This window comes from Fulmarus glacialis, unplaced genomic scaffold (assembly GCF_000690835.1).
Source record: "Fulmarus glacialis isolate BGI_N327 unplaced genomic scaffold, ASM69083v1 scaffold41337, whole genome shotgun sequence".
NCBI classification, from domain to species: domain Eukaryota; kingdom Metazoa; phylum Chordata; class Aves; order Procellariiformes; family Procellariidae; genus Fulmarus; species Fulmarus glacialis.
In genome coordinates, this window is record NW_009225874.1 from 6,128 (window position 1) to 20,866 (window position 14,739).

Below are 14,739 nucleotides of genomic sequence, written 5' to 3' on the forward strand. Positions count from 1 at the left end.
TTCAGAGTGTTTCAGGTAAGTACCAGTTAAAAAATGTACAAAAAGATTCCCTTTCACATTTTTCTCCTATTTTGGTTGCTACCCAATTTGTAGAAATTTTGTTTTGAGGATTGGTTGGTTGGTTTTTGGAAAAGACAACTCAATCGGGAAGGGGTTTGGAAGCGTGGGGGCAGATGGCTTGTCAAGAATGTGCTTTCAAGGATTAACATAGAGTTGACTCGTGAGGAAAGGCCAAAGCAAGTTATATGCCTGGATTGAATTAATACCTTCTGCTGTCTATCCTGCTTCCCTTTCTCTCAATTGCTGTTTCTGTGGCATTGTGTTAAGTGCATGGAGAACATGCTTCTGAACTCCTGCAGTTTATGGTTCGGTGAAATTAAGTAACCAAAGACGGGTGCAGCAAATTCACGACTATGGGAAGGTGAACAGCCAACGACAATAACCGGTGCAGCCATCTGGCTTTCAACTGGCGAGTCACTACTTCCATCCTGATGTTGCATCTCTCCCTTTAATGAAGTAGGTCAGAGAAGACCAAATGGGTGCACAAGACCGTCTTGCCATAGATGCACACGCTGCAGCTGGTAGAATTCCATACAATGCTTAGAGAGGACTGCCAAAATGCCGATAGCAGCATTTGAAGCATAGTTTTGTCTCCAAGTTATTTAGTGTTTCCAGCATAAACATTTGGAACATTCAGAACTTTTAATTCCCAAATACTCTCACTGGTACTTTCCCTTACAAAATTAACAAATACATTTCAATGCAATAACAAAGACATTTCAAAAAATACGTGTGGTGAGAAGGTAATAGTTGGTTTTGTACGGCCTTGTTACTCTCCTGCTCTAGTCCTCTGAGACCTCTGGCCAGAGGAAGGTTAGAAAAACCCCCGCTTTATTACTCTCAACTTCCTGCCTCACCCTTGCAATACCGTGAGACGCTCCTTCCCCTGCCCTGTGTTTGCTAGCTGGAGTTGAGGTGGCTCTGGCAACTGCTAGTGGAAAGTTACCCCACACAGGTTTTGGCTGTTCTGTGGTTTGAATAGAAAAGCTGGAGTTTTCCAGGGCTTGTTGTCGTTTTGACACACAAAGTTGCATCCCCCCTTCTCTGCCCTTTACACGTTCTCTAAGGCTTTTCCTTTGCTGCAGGGTTTAGTTGTAGGCTTGTAGACACATTTCTTCCTGCTGGGAAGGTAAGGCAGGGAGCAAGACTTGTAGAGTAGGACTCTACACAGAATGTGCTTCTGATATTTGTTAAGTTAATGGCTTAAAATAGGAGAGTACTATAGCTGTCACATACTTTATTACAACCAGTATATTATTAATAAAGTCATTATTTTATAATTCTACACTTTGTAACATCTGTTTCTGAATGTTGAAATAAGAATCATGCACATTTTGTGCACATCTTATTTTATCCCAGACAGCTTGCTCTGTAACTGGCAGTAAGATCATGTGTACTTTTCATATGTGCTTTCTGAGTATCTTGCTGTGCTAGCCAAATGGCTGCAAGTAATAAAATTCTTTTTTGTTTGTAATATTGGCAGTAGTTTCATTCCTTCTTTTACAAAGTTTCAGATGACTTCGTGGTAGCAGAGCTTGGATTCTTCCTCTTGATGATAGCTGTGATGGGCCCATCAGGTAATGCCTTGATTATATTCCATGCTTCAAAACGAGTGAGTCCTTGCATGGCAATTGTGTGCACTCGTAATAGCTCATCACCAGGCTGAACAGGGCTGCTTTGTTCTAATGCAGTCCCTGGAGAAAGAAAAAGAATTTCCTTTAACTCTTTGTATGGAGGAGTTTTTAATGTATCTTTCACTTATTAAGGATCACCAGCATGTTTGGTATAAACCACCTGGTCTCAGCAGGCAACAAACTCTGGCACTGCACAGGATAATGCTGCATTTACAAAAATTACCATTTTCGTGGGTATAAATCAGCAGTCAGTTATGAACTGCACAAGTCTGCGTGAGCTAAGAACCTGCCATTTAAGTGCGTTTACCTTTAAATATCCTGTTGATGATGATGGGTTTATCTCCATGAATAGAGCCCTTCCCTCCTTCCAGGCTGAATCCTAATCCGGCAGGTGTTTTTTCTAGAGTTACAGTGCAGATTGTATCTTCAGTTGCTGGAAACAAACGGAAAGTTAGCAGATGGGCACCACATAGTCTGAAAAGCTAAAACATCTGTTACAAAAAAAGAACTCCTGTTTTGTTTGCAAAGGCACCATAAACTGCCAAATGAAAGAGAAAACTATAAGTTTTAATTCCTCTTTTTGTCATTGTAAGGCCCTCTGGGAAGCTGGGGAGAGAAAGTTGTGTTTGAATTCATGACAGAATGGAAATATAAAAATAAAAGCTGGTGACATTTACTAGAATTAGAAAAATCTGTTCAATGAACAAAATTTAAGGTAAACATATTTGACTTGATGTTAGTTATGAAATTGTTATCAACTACAAAGCTGCTAATGTTTATTTGCAGTACGTAAATAAGGCTACAGATCTCCAGATTATGCTCTAGAAAAAAACCCACAAAAATATCTTAAGAATGTGAAAGGTTCTGCAAAAATCTGGCCTTGCTATGTTTCAGAGGTAGCCACCTGCTATACCAAACAATAGCACATTGTTTGTTCAAACCAAAATTCTTTTTTACAGAGAAAAGGTCTTGTAAACTAGAATCTAATAATATTAGAATAAAGAATCATTGTTCACTGAGTTGTCATTATACCTTCAATTAGATATGTTACTATTAATAATAATCTTTATATATCTACAGAAATTCATACAGGGGATCACACTTGGCTTTTTTTCAGAGGGTTCCTTTATTTTAGAAATCCATTAATTCTTTCCCTTTCCAACAAAGTTGTTCCAAATGTCTGTTTCAGGAATGTTTTATTAACCATGCTGTGGTTAATAAAACCATGACTGTTCTCAGATTTACACAGCCAATGTTGAGCTGCTTTATGAACACCCAGGATTTCAGGTGATGAGTAAACACTTAGCAGGCGGGGGCTGCAAGGTAATGCCACTGAACTTACTCACCAGACTCTTGCGAGGCATCACTTGCTACTGAAGATGTACTAGAGTCAATTGAAATGTTGAGATTTTTTTCTGCATCTTTAGCTTTTCTAGTGACAACAACAGCTTGTCTGGGTTGTCGAGCCTGTCGCATGATTGCTGAGGCATCGTTGTGAGTCGCACCTTTAAGAGACTTTCCATTAATGGATAGTACTTCATCTCCTTTCTGAATAGTTCCTTCCTGAGATGCTAGTCCATTGGGAAACACTTTGTGAACCTATTAAAGAGCCCAATCACCACACACGCACAGAAGGAAAAAGGGGAAAAAAGGACAAATCACTAGATGACTCAGTTAATACTTTTTACCGCGTGTATTTTCCATTCTTCGCCAGGAACAAGTTGCTTCTAGCACCTTTCAGGACTGAGGGCTGAATAAATTTGTACAGAGGTTCTCCTGGGCACAGCCCTCCTCAAGCAGTTAGGCAATCTGTTTAGCCCCAGTATCAGGTGGCCAAAGCCTTGCTGCCCATGGTACGTATGTTGCCTATGCTACTTCCTGACTCTCTCGCTGCTCTGCTAGTGGAAGGAAGAAGCTAGTCTCTAGCTTCCAGACCCCTTATGTGTCTACACGCTCACCTCAGTCCTTCTGACCACCCTTATAGAATGTGAATAAGGTGTTGGTTACTTCCTGCTGCGGGCTGTGTGTTGTTCTGCCTTGGATTTCAGAGCTGTTGGGGAGTATGGTGCCCAAGGAAACAGGATACCACTGCCAATCACCTGGAGAGGGCAACTCTGTGCAGAAGGATCCTGTTTTCACTCATTAAGACCATGGTTCTTCTGACCCTATCGGTACAGCTGCCTACTTTGGTTATGCCAAAAGCCAACCTCTGTAGTAGAAAACCAGTAAGTTACATATTTTTAGATAGAGTAGTTGGGTTTGGGGGATTTTTTAAGAGAGATGCTACTTACTGTTATCACTTTGTTTTCTAGATCAATGCCCCCTGCCAGGCTGAATCCAAGCCCGGTATCTTCTTCTTTATGCAAAATTGTAACATGAATATCATCAAATTCCTAGGCAGAGAAAGAAATAATGTCAAGAACTTCCCAATAGATATGTCAAGATGGTTGGAAAATCAGTATGTTTTCTTTTTGTCCATTGTGCATTTTATAATGAGACTTAGTGGCATAAGCATAATACTGAGACATGTTTAGTATTTGGTTTTGATCAAATTTACCTATCAATTACCTATTTTATAAAATGCTATTCTGTGTCTAAAATGGTTCTGATTTGGTAAACAGGTTATCAGTTGGATCTGAACCATAAATCTAATTATGTTAAAGAGTATAAATATGTACTGTAGAAACAGAAAATATTGCTGAACCATGTTAGAGGACATTTTCGTTAAAAAAGTGGAAAAAGAATTTGGCATACAACTCATGTGGATGTAAGTGTCACAGCTTAAAAAATTGCTTCTCAGTCTTATTTTTATTTTTTAACAATGTTCTAGTAACAGGTAGCGTAAGCTGTCTCTGACTCTGTTATCCCAAAGATGAGTTTGTATAGGGTAACAACCTAGTTTCCTAAGGAAACATGGCTTTTGGACCGTAATTTCACAATCATGTTCAGTATGTGAGCAATTGTAGTTGCATCTTTTGATATTGTGTCTTGTTTCGTTCCACAAATGAATCCACTGGCCAGCTGCAACCAGGCAGAGGGTATGTGCTGCTCAGAGATTGTCCTGAAAATTCCGTGAAAACAGATGACTTGATAAGAGAAAGGCTAATGTCCCACTGAGGGCAACATTGCAACATAGCTTTTACTGCTAATCAGACCAAAAATATCAACTTGGGATGTTGACAGAAAAACAAAACACAAATTGATACAAAACTTGGCTTTCATAAATTCTGCTTGTCAAACTGCTTTTTGATTGCAGCATACTAGCAAACTAATCAGTAAGAATTTGTTTCTGACACGACAATACATCTACCTAGTATTCTGATAGGCAGACGTGAATTCTCTATCTGTGCTTCATGCAGTACAGATACAAACGAGGACTAACCTGGGACACATGCCACTGCAGTTAGCTAAGAGGCAAAAACTATAGTAGCTTAGGCTCATTGGTGCGTTAATGCAGTTATGCTGCTTTTGCACAGCTTAGAGTGTCTTAACACAGCAAGCATGTAGCTGCCAGCAGAAGCTGAACTGTTTTCAGTGCAGAGTTCTGGATGTTATCTGCTTTTTCGTTGAGTGTGAGCCGTCTTTAAAAGTCTTTACAGCTCTGGAATGCACACATTTAACTTTGATTTTGACTTATTCTGAGCTTTATTGCAATTCTAGGTTAATCCAGTAAGACTAACAGTTGCTCAGTATCCCAAAAATGAGGCATTCGGTATCTCAGACTGGCAACCCAAATAAAAAGAAAGGCCTCCAAAATATCAGTGCCTACTTCTGCGTACACTGACCTTACTTGCTGCATAACTGTTATCCTATTAGTTAAATGGGTATTACTCTTGCTTAGTTATCTTTGAAGACTTCTTCAAGATTTTTGATCAAAAGAGCTAAACATTACTACTGGTACATAGAGATTACTGTTTTATTTGTTATGATATCAAGTTGCATCCACTCCACAGCTTTCTGAAAATCATGCACAAAAAGAAAAAGCAGGTTTACCTTTAAGGTTGCTTCGTCTAGCGATTTGACTTCCTCTATAAGCTTTGCTAACTCTTCAGGGGAAAGCAGAGAGATGACGGACTGCCCTGACACACTGGATGCTTGAGGTGAGCTGTGTTCCTGTTTCTCTTCTTCTTTCTCATTGTCTGCTAGGCTCACAGTATATTCTCTCAACTCGGAGAGGCTGTTCCATTGTGACCAGAGCAAAAAAGAAACGTTGGGTTATGAAAGAATATACCCACAAAAGCATAGCACAGACAATTTTGGAGCAGTCATCTTTTGATCTGATTAGCATTTAATTGGGGCGGTAGCTCCTATAATAAGTATTATAAATACATAGAAATCTAAATTAATCATATTAGCCTAACAGAAGTAGGAACTATCACATAAAAGAATAGGAATAATCTCCTGGCCCCAGGCAAAAAACAGACTTAAATCTCTTTTATCATGGAGATACTAGAAATATTCCTCCTTAAGTAGGAGGAGGTTTGAAATATACATGCGCTTATATAGTACAAATTAAAAACAAGTGTAACAGTCATGTGAGTCATTCAACCTTTGTGCTCTAAAAAGTTCTTAACTTAGTCTGTGCTTTACTATTGTGTGCTACTACCTTAGAATGTTAATCTGTCAGTGGATCAGCACAGATGCTCACCAATGCTGATCTGCAAATTCGATTTTTAAATATGGTATCTTACTTTAGTGAAAACCCAGTGTCCAGGTGATGATTCTCACTTGCGGGTGAGAAAGAAGTCCCATCATCCTCTACAGAGGACTGAGACAATGTGTCCAGAGTTTCCCATGCACTGTTTCCAGAAGAGGCTGGAGACTGAGGAAGGCAAAGCAAAGATTTCATTAAAGCAGATGACACCTGGCTACTGATGGAATAGATTTTGCTATACTTTTCATCATACGGCTTCATCATCTCACAAGACTGGGTAGCAGTAAGTGGGAAGCTTCGTGATCTTAGGCTGTGTGCTTTTGCTACGGATACAAGATGGGAAGTTGCAATGGCTTCTGTAGTTAAGAGACCCAAGGAATTTTCAGTGTTGCCATTGTTACTTTTCTCTGACCTAGCCACGAGGACCTCCCTGGGAGAGGAAGATCTATCTAGGCTCTTTGTACCCATGACCATAGATGACTTTGACTGTTGTTGGCTCATTTCACAATGTTGGAGAAAGGCTTGGTTTAAATGAGCTGGAGCCTCTTCTGACCCTGTTGCAGTGGGAGAGTGATCTTTCTGGACTGATGGTTTCAGGCTAAACCTTCGGTGTATTTTTTCAGGTGATTGCGGAGCACTCAAGGATTCAAATGAGCTTATTCTTTGTTTTATTGATGATCCCCTAGGAGAGACACGGGATAAGCTGGATTGCAGTTCTTTGCTGGAAATACTCTCAAGGTCAGGAGGACTTTGATCTGCCTGTGTTTTTAGATCTGAATTTGCTTTCCTCAATCCTTTCAGACTTTGGCGAAACCAGGCTGGCTTAGGTGCAACAGGAGGACCCTTTTTCACACTGTCATTTTCATCTGATTTTAGCACTTTTGAACCGACTATTTCTGATTCTGATTTCTTCAGAATTGTCTCTGAGCTGCTTCGATTTTGATTCACTTTCTTTGTGTTGATGCCAGGTTGCAAATCTAAGTGGACATTGTCTTCACTCATGGTAGGATTAAATAAGCTTTTTATGCAGTCGGAAATTTTAACCCAAGGGTCTTCTGTTGTTGTATCGAAACTATAATCTACCCGTGCTTGTCTTTTAAGTATAGGCCTTTGTATTGATGAAAGTGGATTCCCTGTGTTAGAGAAACATTGATTATAAACAAGCCTCTTTCTCTATCCCTTATCTATGTGTTGCTGTTAATTGCATTCAAGCCTCCAATAGGTATTTTTTAAAATTCACAACTCTTGATCTACAAGTTCCGATCCCTGACACTGAAATTAGCTGAAAAACAAGGCTCTTCCGTGCTTATATACAAGATCCTTTTTCTAAAGGCTCTGCAACTTCTAAAGGTAACCTGAAATTCTGGGTTGCTGAAGTCATGATATAGGCTATAATAGTTAAAATAGAAGGCTAAAATTGCAATGTTGTTTGCAGACTAATGAAAAAGCTGGTGTTACCGTAAATTCTTTAAAAAGATATTTTTTCTTTCCTACATTTACAAGTATATCCCACTTTAAAAAGAATCTCCCATGAAGACCTTTGATTAATGTTTATGCTTCCTTAAATTTATGCAGGCATTTCCAGTTGTATTTTTCTAGTAAGTAAAAACTCAATTCTAATGTAGGAATATTTTTTACATCACAGACTGATTAAGCATTTTAATGTCAGACGTGGTAGAGCTGAATGGTAGCAAACTTTTTTTTGTGCAGTTGCACAGTTACTGTTATCTGCCTCAATGTAAATAAAACTTTTTTTTTAAGGCACCATTATTTTTTTGATGATCTGAGCCAGAAGTTACAGAATTATGTAACGGTTTAGGTTGTAAGAGACCTCTTGAGATTCTCTAGTTCCCTTAACACTAAGTTTCCTTAATTCTAACTAGCACAACAAGATACTAACTTACTATCAGTGGTTTGTACCATTGCAACACTTAAGCCTTGAAACTGTGCATAAAAATGTCCTTTAGAAATGCTAAAACTAACCTTTAATATCAAATTTTCAATATAAATAAGCAGTTTCATCTGAAGAAATACAGCAATAGTGTACCTGGTTATTAACACTTCTTTACAATAAATCATGTTATGCTTCTTTTGATATAGTTTCCCCTTTTTTTCAAAGATTAATAAATAATTTGAAATTTCATCTGTTCACCCCAAAATTTACAGATATGAATTGAAGTCTACATTTAAAGAGAAAGGTGAAGTCAGCTTGAATACCCATTTTGGAATCCAAATGAAATGCTAGCTTCAGCTGCAAAAAAAAGTTCATGGAATGAAACATACCTAACTTCGCTTTTCTTTCTTGATCTCTGTCCGCTGGAACAGCAGTTATGTGTTCAGTATCAGATGCTGTAGGAGAAGTGGTAAAGACACTGTGGGTTACATCAGCTTGATGTCCCTCTAGCATTGGTTCTCCTACTTCCAAAAAAAATGTGTCAGAATGTAATTATACAAACCACACTATACATGAATCTGAAAAAAAAATGTATTCTCATTTGGTTTTAATCTGAAAAGAAATATTTAATAGAAGTCAAGCTTTCACTTCTGCTTGGGATGTAATCCTCATAGGACTTAATTTATTCTATATTTCAAGAGTGCTGGCATGATATTTTATGGTTACGCTTGTAAACAGACTGTGAAAAAAATGCAATTAACAATTCAAAAATTTAGTAATAAACTTGATGATAAACTAAAAGACTGCTTACTATAATTTTCAATTTTTGTAAAATCAGCCATCCAGTAGACTTTTGCAAACCAGTCAAGCAAATTTTCTCTAACTTCACATTAAACTTTATTTTCTGTTGAAGCCTTTTGCCCTTAAGCACAAGCTAGACAAGCTAAATCGTTACTGCAGTTTCAGAGCCCTCCCTTTCTTGTTTTTGGCTGGAAACACAGGGTGAGAGGATTAGTTTGAAGTTGCAGTAAATGCCACTCTCAACAAAATTAACACACGCTCTGGAATTACTTGATTGCTTTGTAACCAATGATACCAAGTTACCAACTGCTCTGCTGTGACACAGGAAGTGCTCTCTGCTATGTAGTTAAGCTCCAGGATTACTAATAGGAATGAAAACTAAACAGGACAGAGAGTGAAGGTCTAGAAACAAACGAGATTGTCCTGAAAAAATCAGTAATTGAACAATTTCTTAGCTTTTCTGTAATGGGGTGGTGTTTGTTAAGCAACTTTCTTATTCTAGGAAAACCTTTCTCTATCCGCTGCTTACGAAGGTCCTTCTTCAAAGTTGCACTTGTGTTCTGTTGCTGTTAGATGTGGACATCAGATGTTCAGTAAGTGAAGTAGCAAATTTGGAAGCACTATGAACAGACAGTTTGATCTTACTCTTTACTGATGGCAGTTATACCTACATTTTTATTGATGCAGTTTAAAGCACAGTCGAAAATATCAGTTAAGCATTCTTGGTAATGAAAAAACATTCCAGTCTGCAGAACCCCCACATCCAACTGTGGTATGCAGGCCTCAAACTGACTAATACAAAATGTTTGGGGAATAAAGGTTGGAGGAAAAAAAAAAAAAGGCAGTAATAAAACCTTCTTTTAATGATCTGAAATACATTCTGACAAGAAACCCTCTCTCCTGGGGACTTAAAGGAGCTATTGCCCTGAGATATACAGACTGTCTTACTAGAGGAAGTTATCTTCATTAACAGAGCTTGACTTTTCATAGACTTTATTGATCTTAAGATTTTTTTTTTCTCCGTATCATTTAGAATAACTGAGTACTGAAGAATAATAAGTTGCATGCAGTGATAAGTTCAACAAGTACTTATTTCCCTGAATTTTACTTCTGAAAGGTGATTTTCTAGTAGCTGTTGATTAATGTTTCCACTGCTCTCTTCTTAGGGAATGGTAAAAGAGTGACCTTACATGAGGTGCTGAATTGAAACATACTTGGATATTAACATTACACATGGACTTCAGTAGGAGCTGTATCATTTTATTTTGATCTCTGCAGCTTGGGAACTTTGGGGGGTTTTCTTTGCATTGCGTTGAGATCTGCTCATTTCTGCTGGCATATTACTAAACCCAGGGGAAAGAGGTTTCATTTTTAAACAAACCACAACTTCATTTTAACATGCAGATCTCACAGTCCCTCACACTCATGCAAATGTGAAACGCTGTCTTTCTGTTGTGTCTTTCTTAGACAAGAGAGGGAACTGAAATTTAGTAATGTACAAATATACACTCAGTTTTCAAATACCGTAACTCATCAAAAAATATGTATGTGCCTCGCAATTTAAATTAGTTTATTTAGTACCTCCTGGTCTCAAGAAATATATATGAGCCCAAGATTACCTGCTGTACATAATGTTAGTGCTTTCTTCCAATAGAAATCCACTACTGAAACAAAGAAATTGTTTCACGACTTCTCTACTTCATAAATGATTTGATTCTGTAAGTGTCAAGGTTAGGATCAACCATATCAAGCTGACATCAGAGGGTGTGCAAACTCCTCCAGTCCCAGCCCAGAGCACATCGCTGTTCCAGTCGCACTGGAACCAGAGTGTGTCTGATACCATGTTCACGAGCAATGACAGTGAGGGATTCAAATTCATTCTCGCTGCTGCTCTCACTGGGATTTTAACTCAGATTCCTTGGTATGGAAGAAAATTTCCTTCAGGCACTTCTCTGACTTCTGACCTTAGTTTGAGCATCATGTTTTGACCTAAACTGGCTTCACTAAGATACATACATTATTTTCAAAACAGAAGAGCCTCATCCCCTTCCCCCAGTCCTCACGTGTTTATGCACACTTTCTCTTTCTTCCCTGCCTTTCTTCCTGCCATCATACAAAGTCACTTTGCCTCCCTCCTTCCCCTGCCTCACAAATATGCAAACACAAGAAAAATTTGGCAAATTTTGCTTTACCTGAACACTTGCAGAAGGTGATACAGTCATTTCCGATACAAGCTTTTCTTTTCTGTCTGCATTACACTGGTCATTACATGTACAGTCCTGCTTAAAATATTTCCTTGGTGGAGGTTTGGGCTTTGACGATTTAGGTTTTCTAACGAGGATCTCCGATGATTTCTTAGTGTTTTGCAAGGGTCGACCTCCCTCACTACAAGTAGGAGGGGAATTTCTCTCTGAATTATTACCAGACAATGAGCACAGCAGGCCAGGCTGTCTGGTAATTGGTACATCAATGCTATGTACTCTTGCTTTCCAGTCAGTCAGTTGGTATGCAGTACCATTACTACATGAGGACCTAGGGTTGTAGCTGCTGTCACTGCTGGAGCGGGTCATTAGCTTCTGTGTCCTGCGGTTGCAATGAGCAGCATTCCTTTCAATATGTTTTTCACATGGGTGTCTTCCATGCCAGCTCGTTTCTGCTTTTTTAACACCTGTATCAGGAACATGTTCAAAATGTCTATTCAGATACATGCAAAGTGCTCACTTCTAAGATTCCGCTGATTTTAATTTATAAATAAATTTTTTTTTGCAGGTAAATACCATCATCGGTTGATGCAAAGGTATGATTTATGCATTAAAGGCTTGTAGATTGAAGAGTCAACAGTTACATTCTTGGACAGCAAAATGATATTACATTTTCCCTATATATATATATATGTATATGAGCAATATAGTTTACCGATGATGATTCTTTTACCTTTGGTCCTTTAGAAGAAATGAGGACACTAAAAGGAGTATCATTGCAATATGTTACTTTGGGAGAATGTCATAGCTGAACTGGGCAAATAGCTCTAACCATGACTGCATATGCCTTTCCTCACAAGGGCATTAACAAGCTCTTTGTCCCCAGCACATCACCTGCATTGTGCAGTTCCTTGCTATCATAAGTCCTGTCAACTACTGACAGTTGTTTGAAAAGCTTTCAGGTTATGAATTGGAAAGGATGAGCAAGAGTGAGAGGAAGTTTACACGAAATTTTTTGCTGGCGATCAGACAGATGCGGACTTTTCTCATCACTCTGGTAACATATCTTAGGAGGCATGTTAGGAGCGCTGTCCTCTGAGGTTTGCTCCTCTTCCTTTTGCTCTGGGTTACTTGACTGCTACCAAGGATTCTAATACAGCATGTACTCATCCTATATATCTTTTAAGTCAAACTTACCATGTCTCGATGAATACACTTATTCCCTTACCTTCAGTACTCCATTGGTGTCTCTCCTTTCCAAATCTGTTGTTTTCCACAGCTTGTGCAACAGCTTCTTTTAGCTGTTGCTCAGACACCTAGGAAAGAAATATCATGCCATTATACTCTCATGAGATTGCTGTGGGGTGAGTAACATTTAAACATTTATTCCTTTCACAAAGATTTCCAAGTCCTGCAAGTCCTCTAATGGAAATGAATAGACCTAGTTATACCACACATCAGTTAATTTTAAAGCTAAGTAAGTGCACACCATTATACTTGTATATATTCCAGTGTAGCTGAAGTATATCTACAGGATGTGCTATCTTTTATATTGGTTTTTTTAGATAAAATGGGATCTTTCAAAGATAAATGTTCTTTTGCATATTTCAGTAGAAGTAGAGTTTTGGATTTACCAACGTAAGATAATTTAATACTACGTTTTTATGATAATTTATGCAACAATTTCAACTTGATAATAATTTATATGGTATTTGGTGTTAGGAAGCATTTTGTAGAAAAATCTTGCAAGAATAAAATATTTTACTTTAATATTAATTTAATTATAAATATTGGCTGGGCAAGACCTAAATTTTTATTACTGGAAGATGGGTGTATAAACATTTCTTTCTTTCAAGTTATTTTCTTATTATTGGGAATACTTTCTCAAATAAGAAATGTATTTTGGTTTATTCCTTATATGTTAGTTCTGTAGTTTTGTTATTCACAGCGTAGAAACTCATGCAAGACTGTCTACAGTGATCTTCAAATCTTACGTGATTATATTTAAGATAGTGCATATCTCAGGTTTTTTTGTGTGCAGCGATGCTTATAAAGAGATCAGCATCTTTGTTATCAACATTTTTCCACCTGTTTTAGATTCGCAATTGCTCCTTCACTTAGTCTTAGTTCTTAATATGTGCTTTATTGAAAGTCAGTTATTGCTACCTGTGGTTCAGGGTGTCTGCTAATAATAATCTGCACTGCACCAGGATCGCAATGGCTTAGCACAGCATAAACTTCATTAAGAGTTGTATTTTGTACTGAAGCTTCGTTAATTTCAATAATTTCATCTCCACACCTACAGAGATATTAAAAAAAGAGAGAGGATGTAAACAAAACAGATTTTCTTTTTCTCCCAACCTTGTCTCACCCATGTGAAGGTATACAAAAAACAAATTCATGTAGTTGACCGCTCGTTTCATCACAGATTAAATCATTATGTCTCTCTGTTCCTGTTACAGAAAATGGAATGGGAATGAGTTGGACATCAAGGTTTTTTTGATCTAACTGCCTTGTTGGAATGCAACCTTTGAGCTTTCTTCATGTTCAGCTATGCACACTTTGTGTCTGTGATCTTTCTGCTGGTATGCAGCTCAGCTGCTGCTTCCACCTACATCTTCCTTCCTTCCTTTTAAGTTAACACTTCACTTTTCATGTCTTTATGGTCTGATAGTGTTATTTAAGGTCAGAAAGGATGTTGTGTTTCTGCTACATATGAATAACTTGTTAATACGAAAGTTCTAGTGACAAATGATTGTAATCCTGCTGACTGCTAGACTGAATCTTTCTAGATTAAATCCAAATTTAGAAAGAAATGGAAACTGAGACTGCCCTTCTCTGCTCTACTGCAAATACCCAGATACATTAACAGGCTGACTGAAGGCACTGATTCATATCATACAAACTTTCAAGTAGTGTAAGACCACAGTTCTTTCAGCTAAAGTCTTAAGCATGTAGAGGGGAGTGTTACAGAGCACCTAAAGTTAAATCAAAAAGCCTTCACTGAAAATGCTGTATTCTGTTCAATTCTAAATATGTTCAATGCTACTAATTGGTCATAAATCTTACAAAGTGAATTTCTACACTCCCACTAAAGCTCATTTCAGCAGATCTGTATTTCTGTTGGGCAAGAAGGGATAGAATTTGAGGAGCTTGTGTCAGGAAAAACTAGTGCTCAAACAAGCCAGAATATGCCATATGTTTGGGGTTTTCCACATACTTTCTCATTTGGAAATCTCCTCCAGGAAGCATGCTATATGCTTGTCTAAGACCCCCAAAACTAGCCCAGCCTGGACAAGAGACAATAATTTCACTGGGTTGCTATATATCTGGAAATCCCAAATATCCCAAATATGCATGCTCAAACCCTCAGAATAGTGCGTATCTTTAAACCCAAAACTCCCAGAAAGCACTACGACTTCCTGCCCAAACAGGTAAAAAAGAAACCCATGAAATAGAGTAATGAAAAACTTGTGACGTAAGACAGACACTCTT

General features: G+C 38.1%; 1 protein-coding gene across 1 annotated transcript in view; it reads right to left on the reverse strand.

Moving 5' to 3' along the window:
- Positions 1-1,300: 1,300 nt before the first annotated feature.
- The window catches only part of IL16 (interleukin 16), a 46,011-nt gene continuing 32,572 nt past the window's right edge, over positions 1,301-14,739 (reverse strand). Inside the window, exons 12-23 of the mRNA XM_009582623.1 lie at positions 14,716-14,739; positions 13,411-13,543; positions 12,473-12,560; positions 11,236-11,711; positions 9,573-9,609; positions 8,632-8,763; positions 6,386-7,481; positions 5,688-5,871; positions 3,986-4,087; positions 3,041-3,293; positions 2,002-2,127; positions 1,301-1,754 (exon numbers count right to left, since the gene is read on the reverse strand). The exon at positions 14,716-14,739 is cut by the window's right edge and continues 124 nt beyond it. Of these exons, the coding sequence (XP_009580918.1) occupies positions 1,561-1,754; positions 2,002-2,127; positions 3,041-3,293; positions 3,986-4,087; positions 5,688-5,871; positions 6,386-7,481; positions 8,632-8,763; positions 9,573-9,609; positions 11,236-11,711; positions 12,473-12,560; positions 13,411-13,543; positions 14,716-14,739 (2,845 nt within the window). The 3' untranslated portion in view covers positions 1,301-1,560. The remainder of the gene's footprint in view (positions 1,755-2,001; positions 2,128-3,040; positions 3,294-3,985; positions 4,088-5,687; positions 5,872-6,385; positions 7,482-8,631; positions 8,764-9,572; positions 9,610-11,235; positions 11,712-12,472; positions 12,561-13,410; positions 13,544-14,715) is intronic.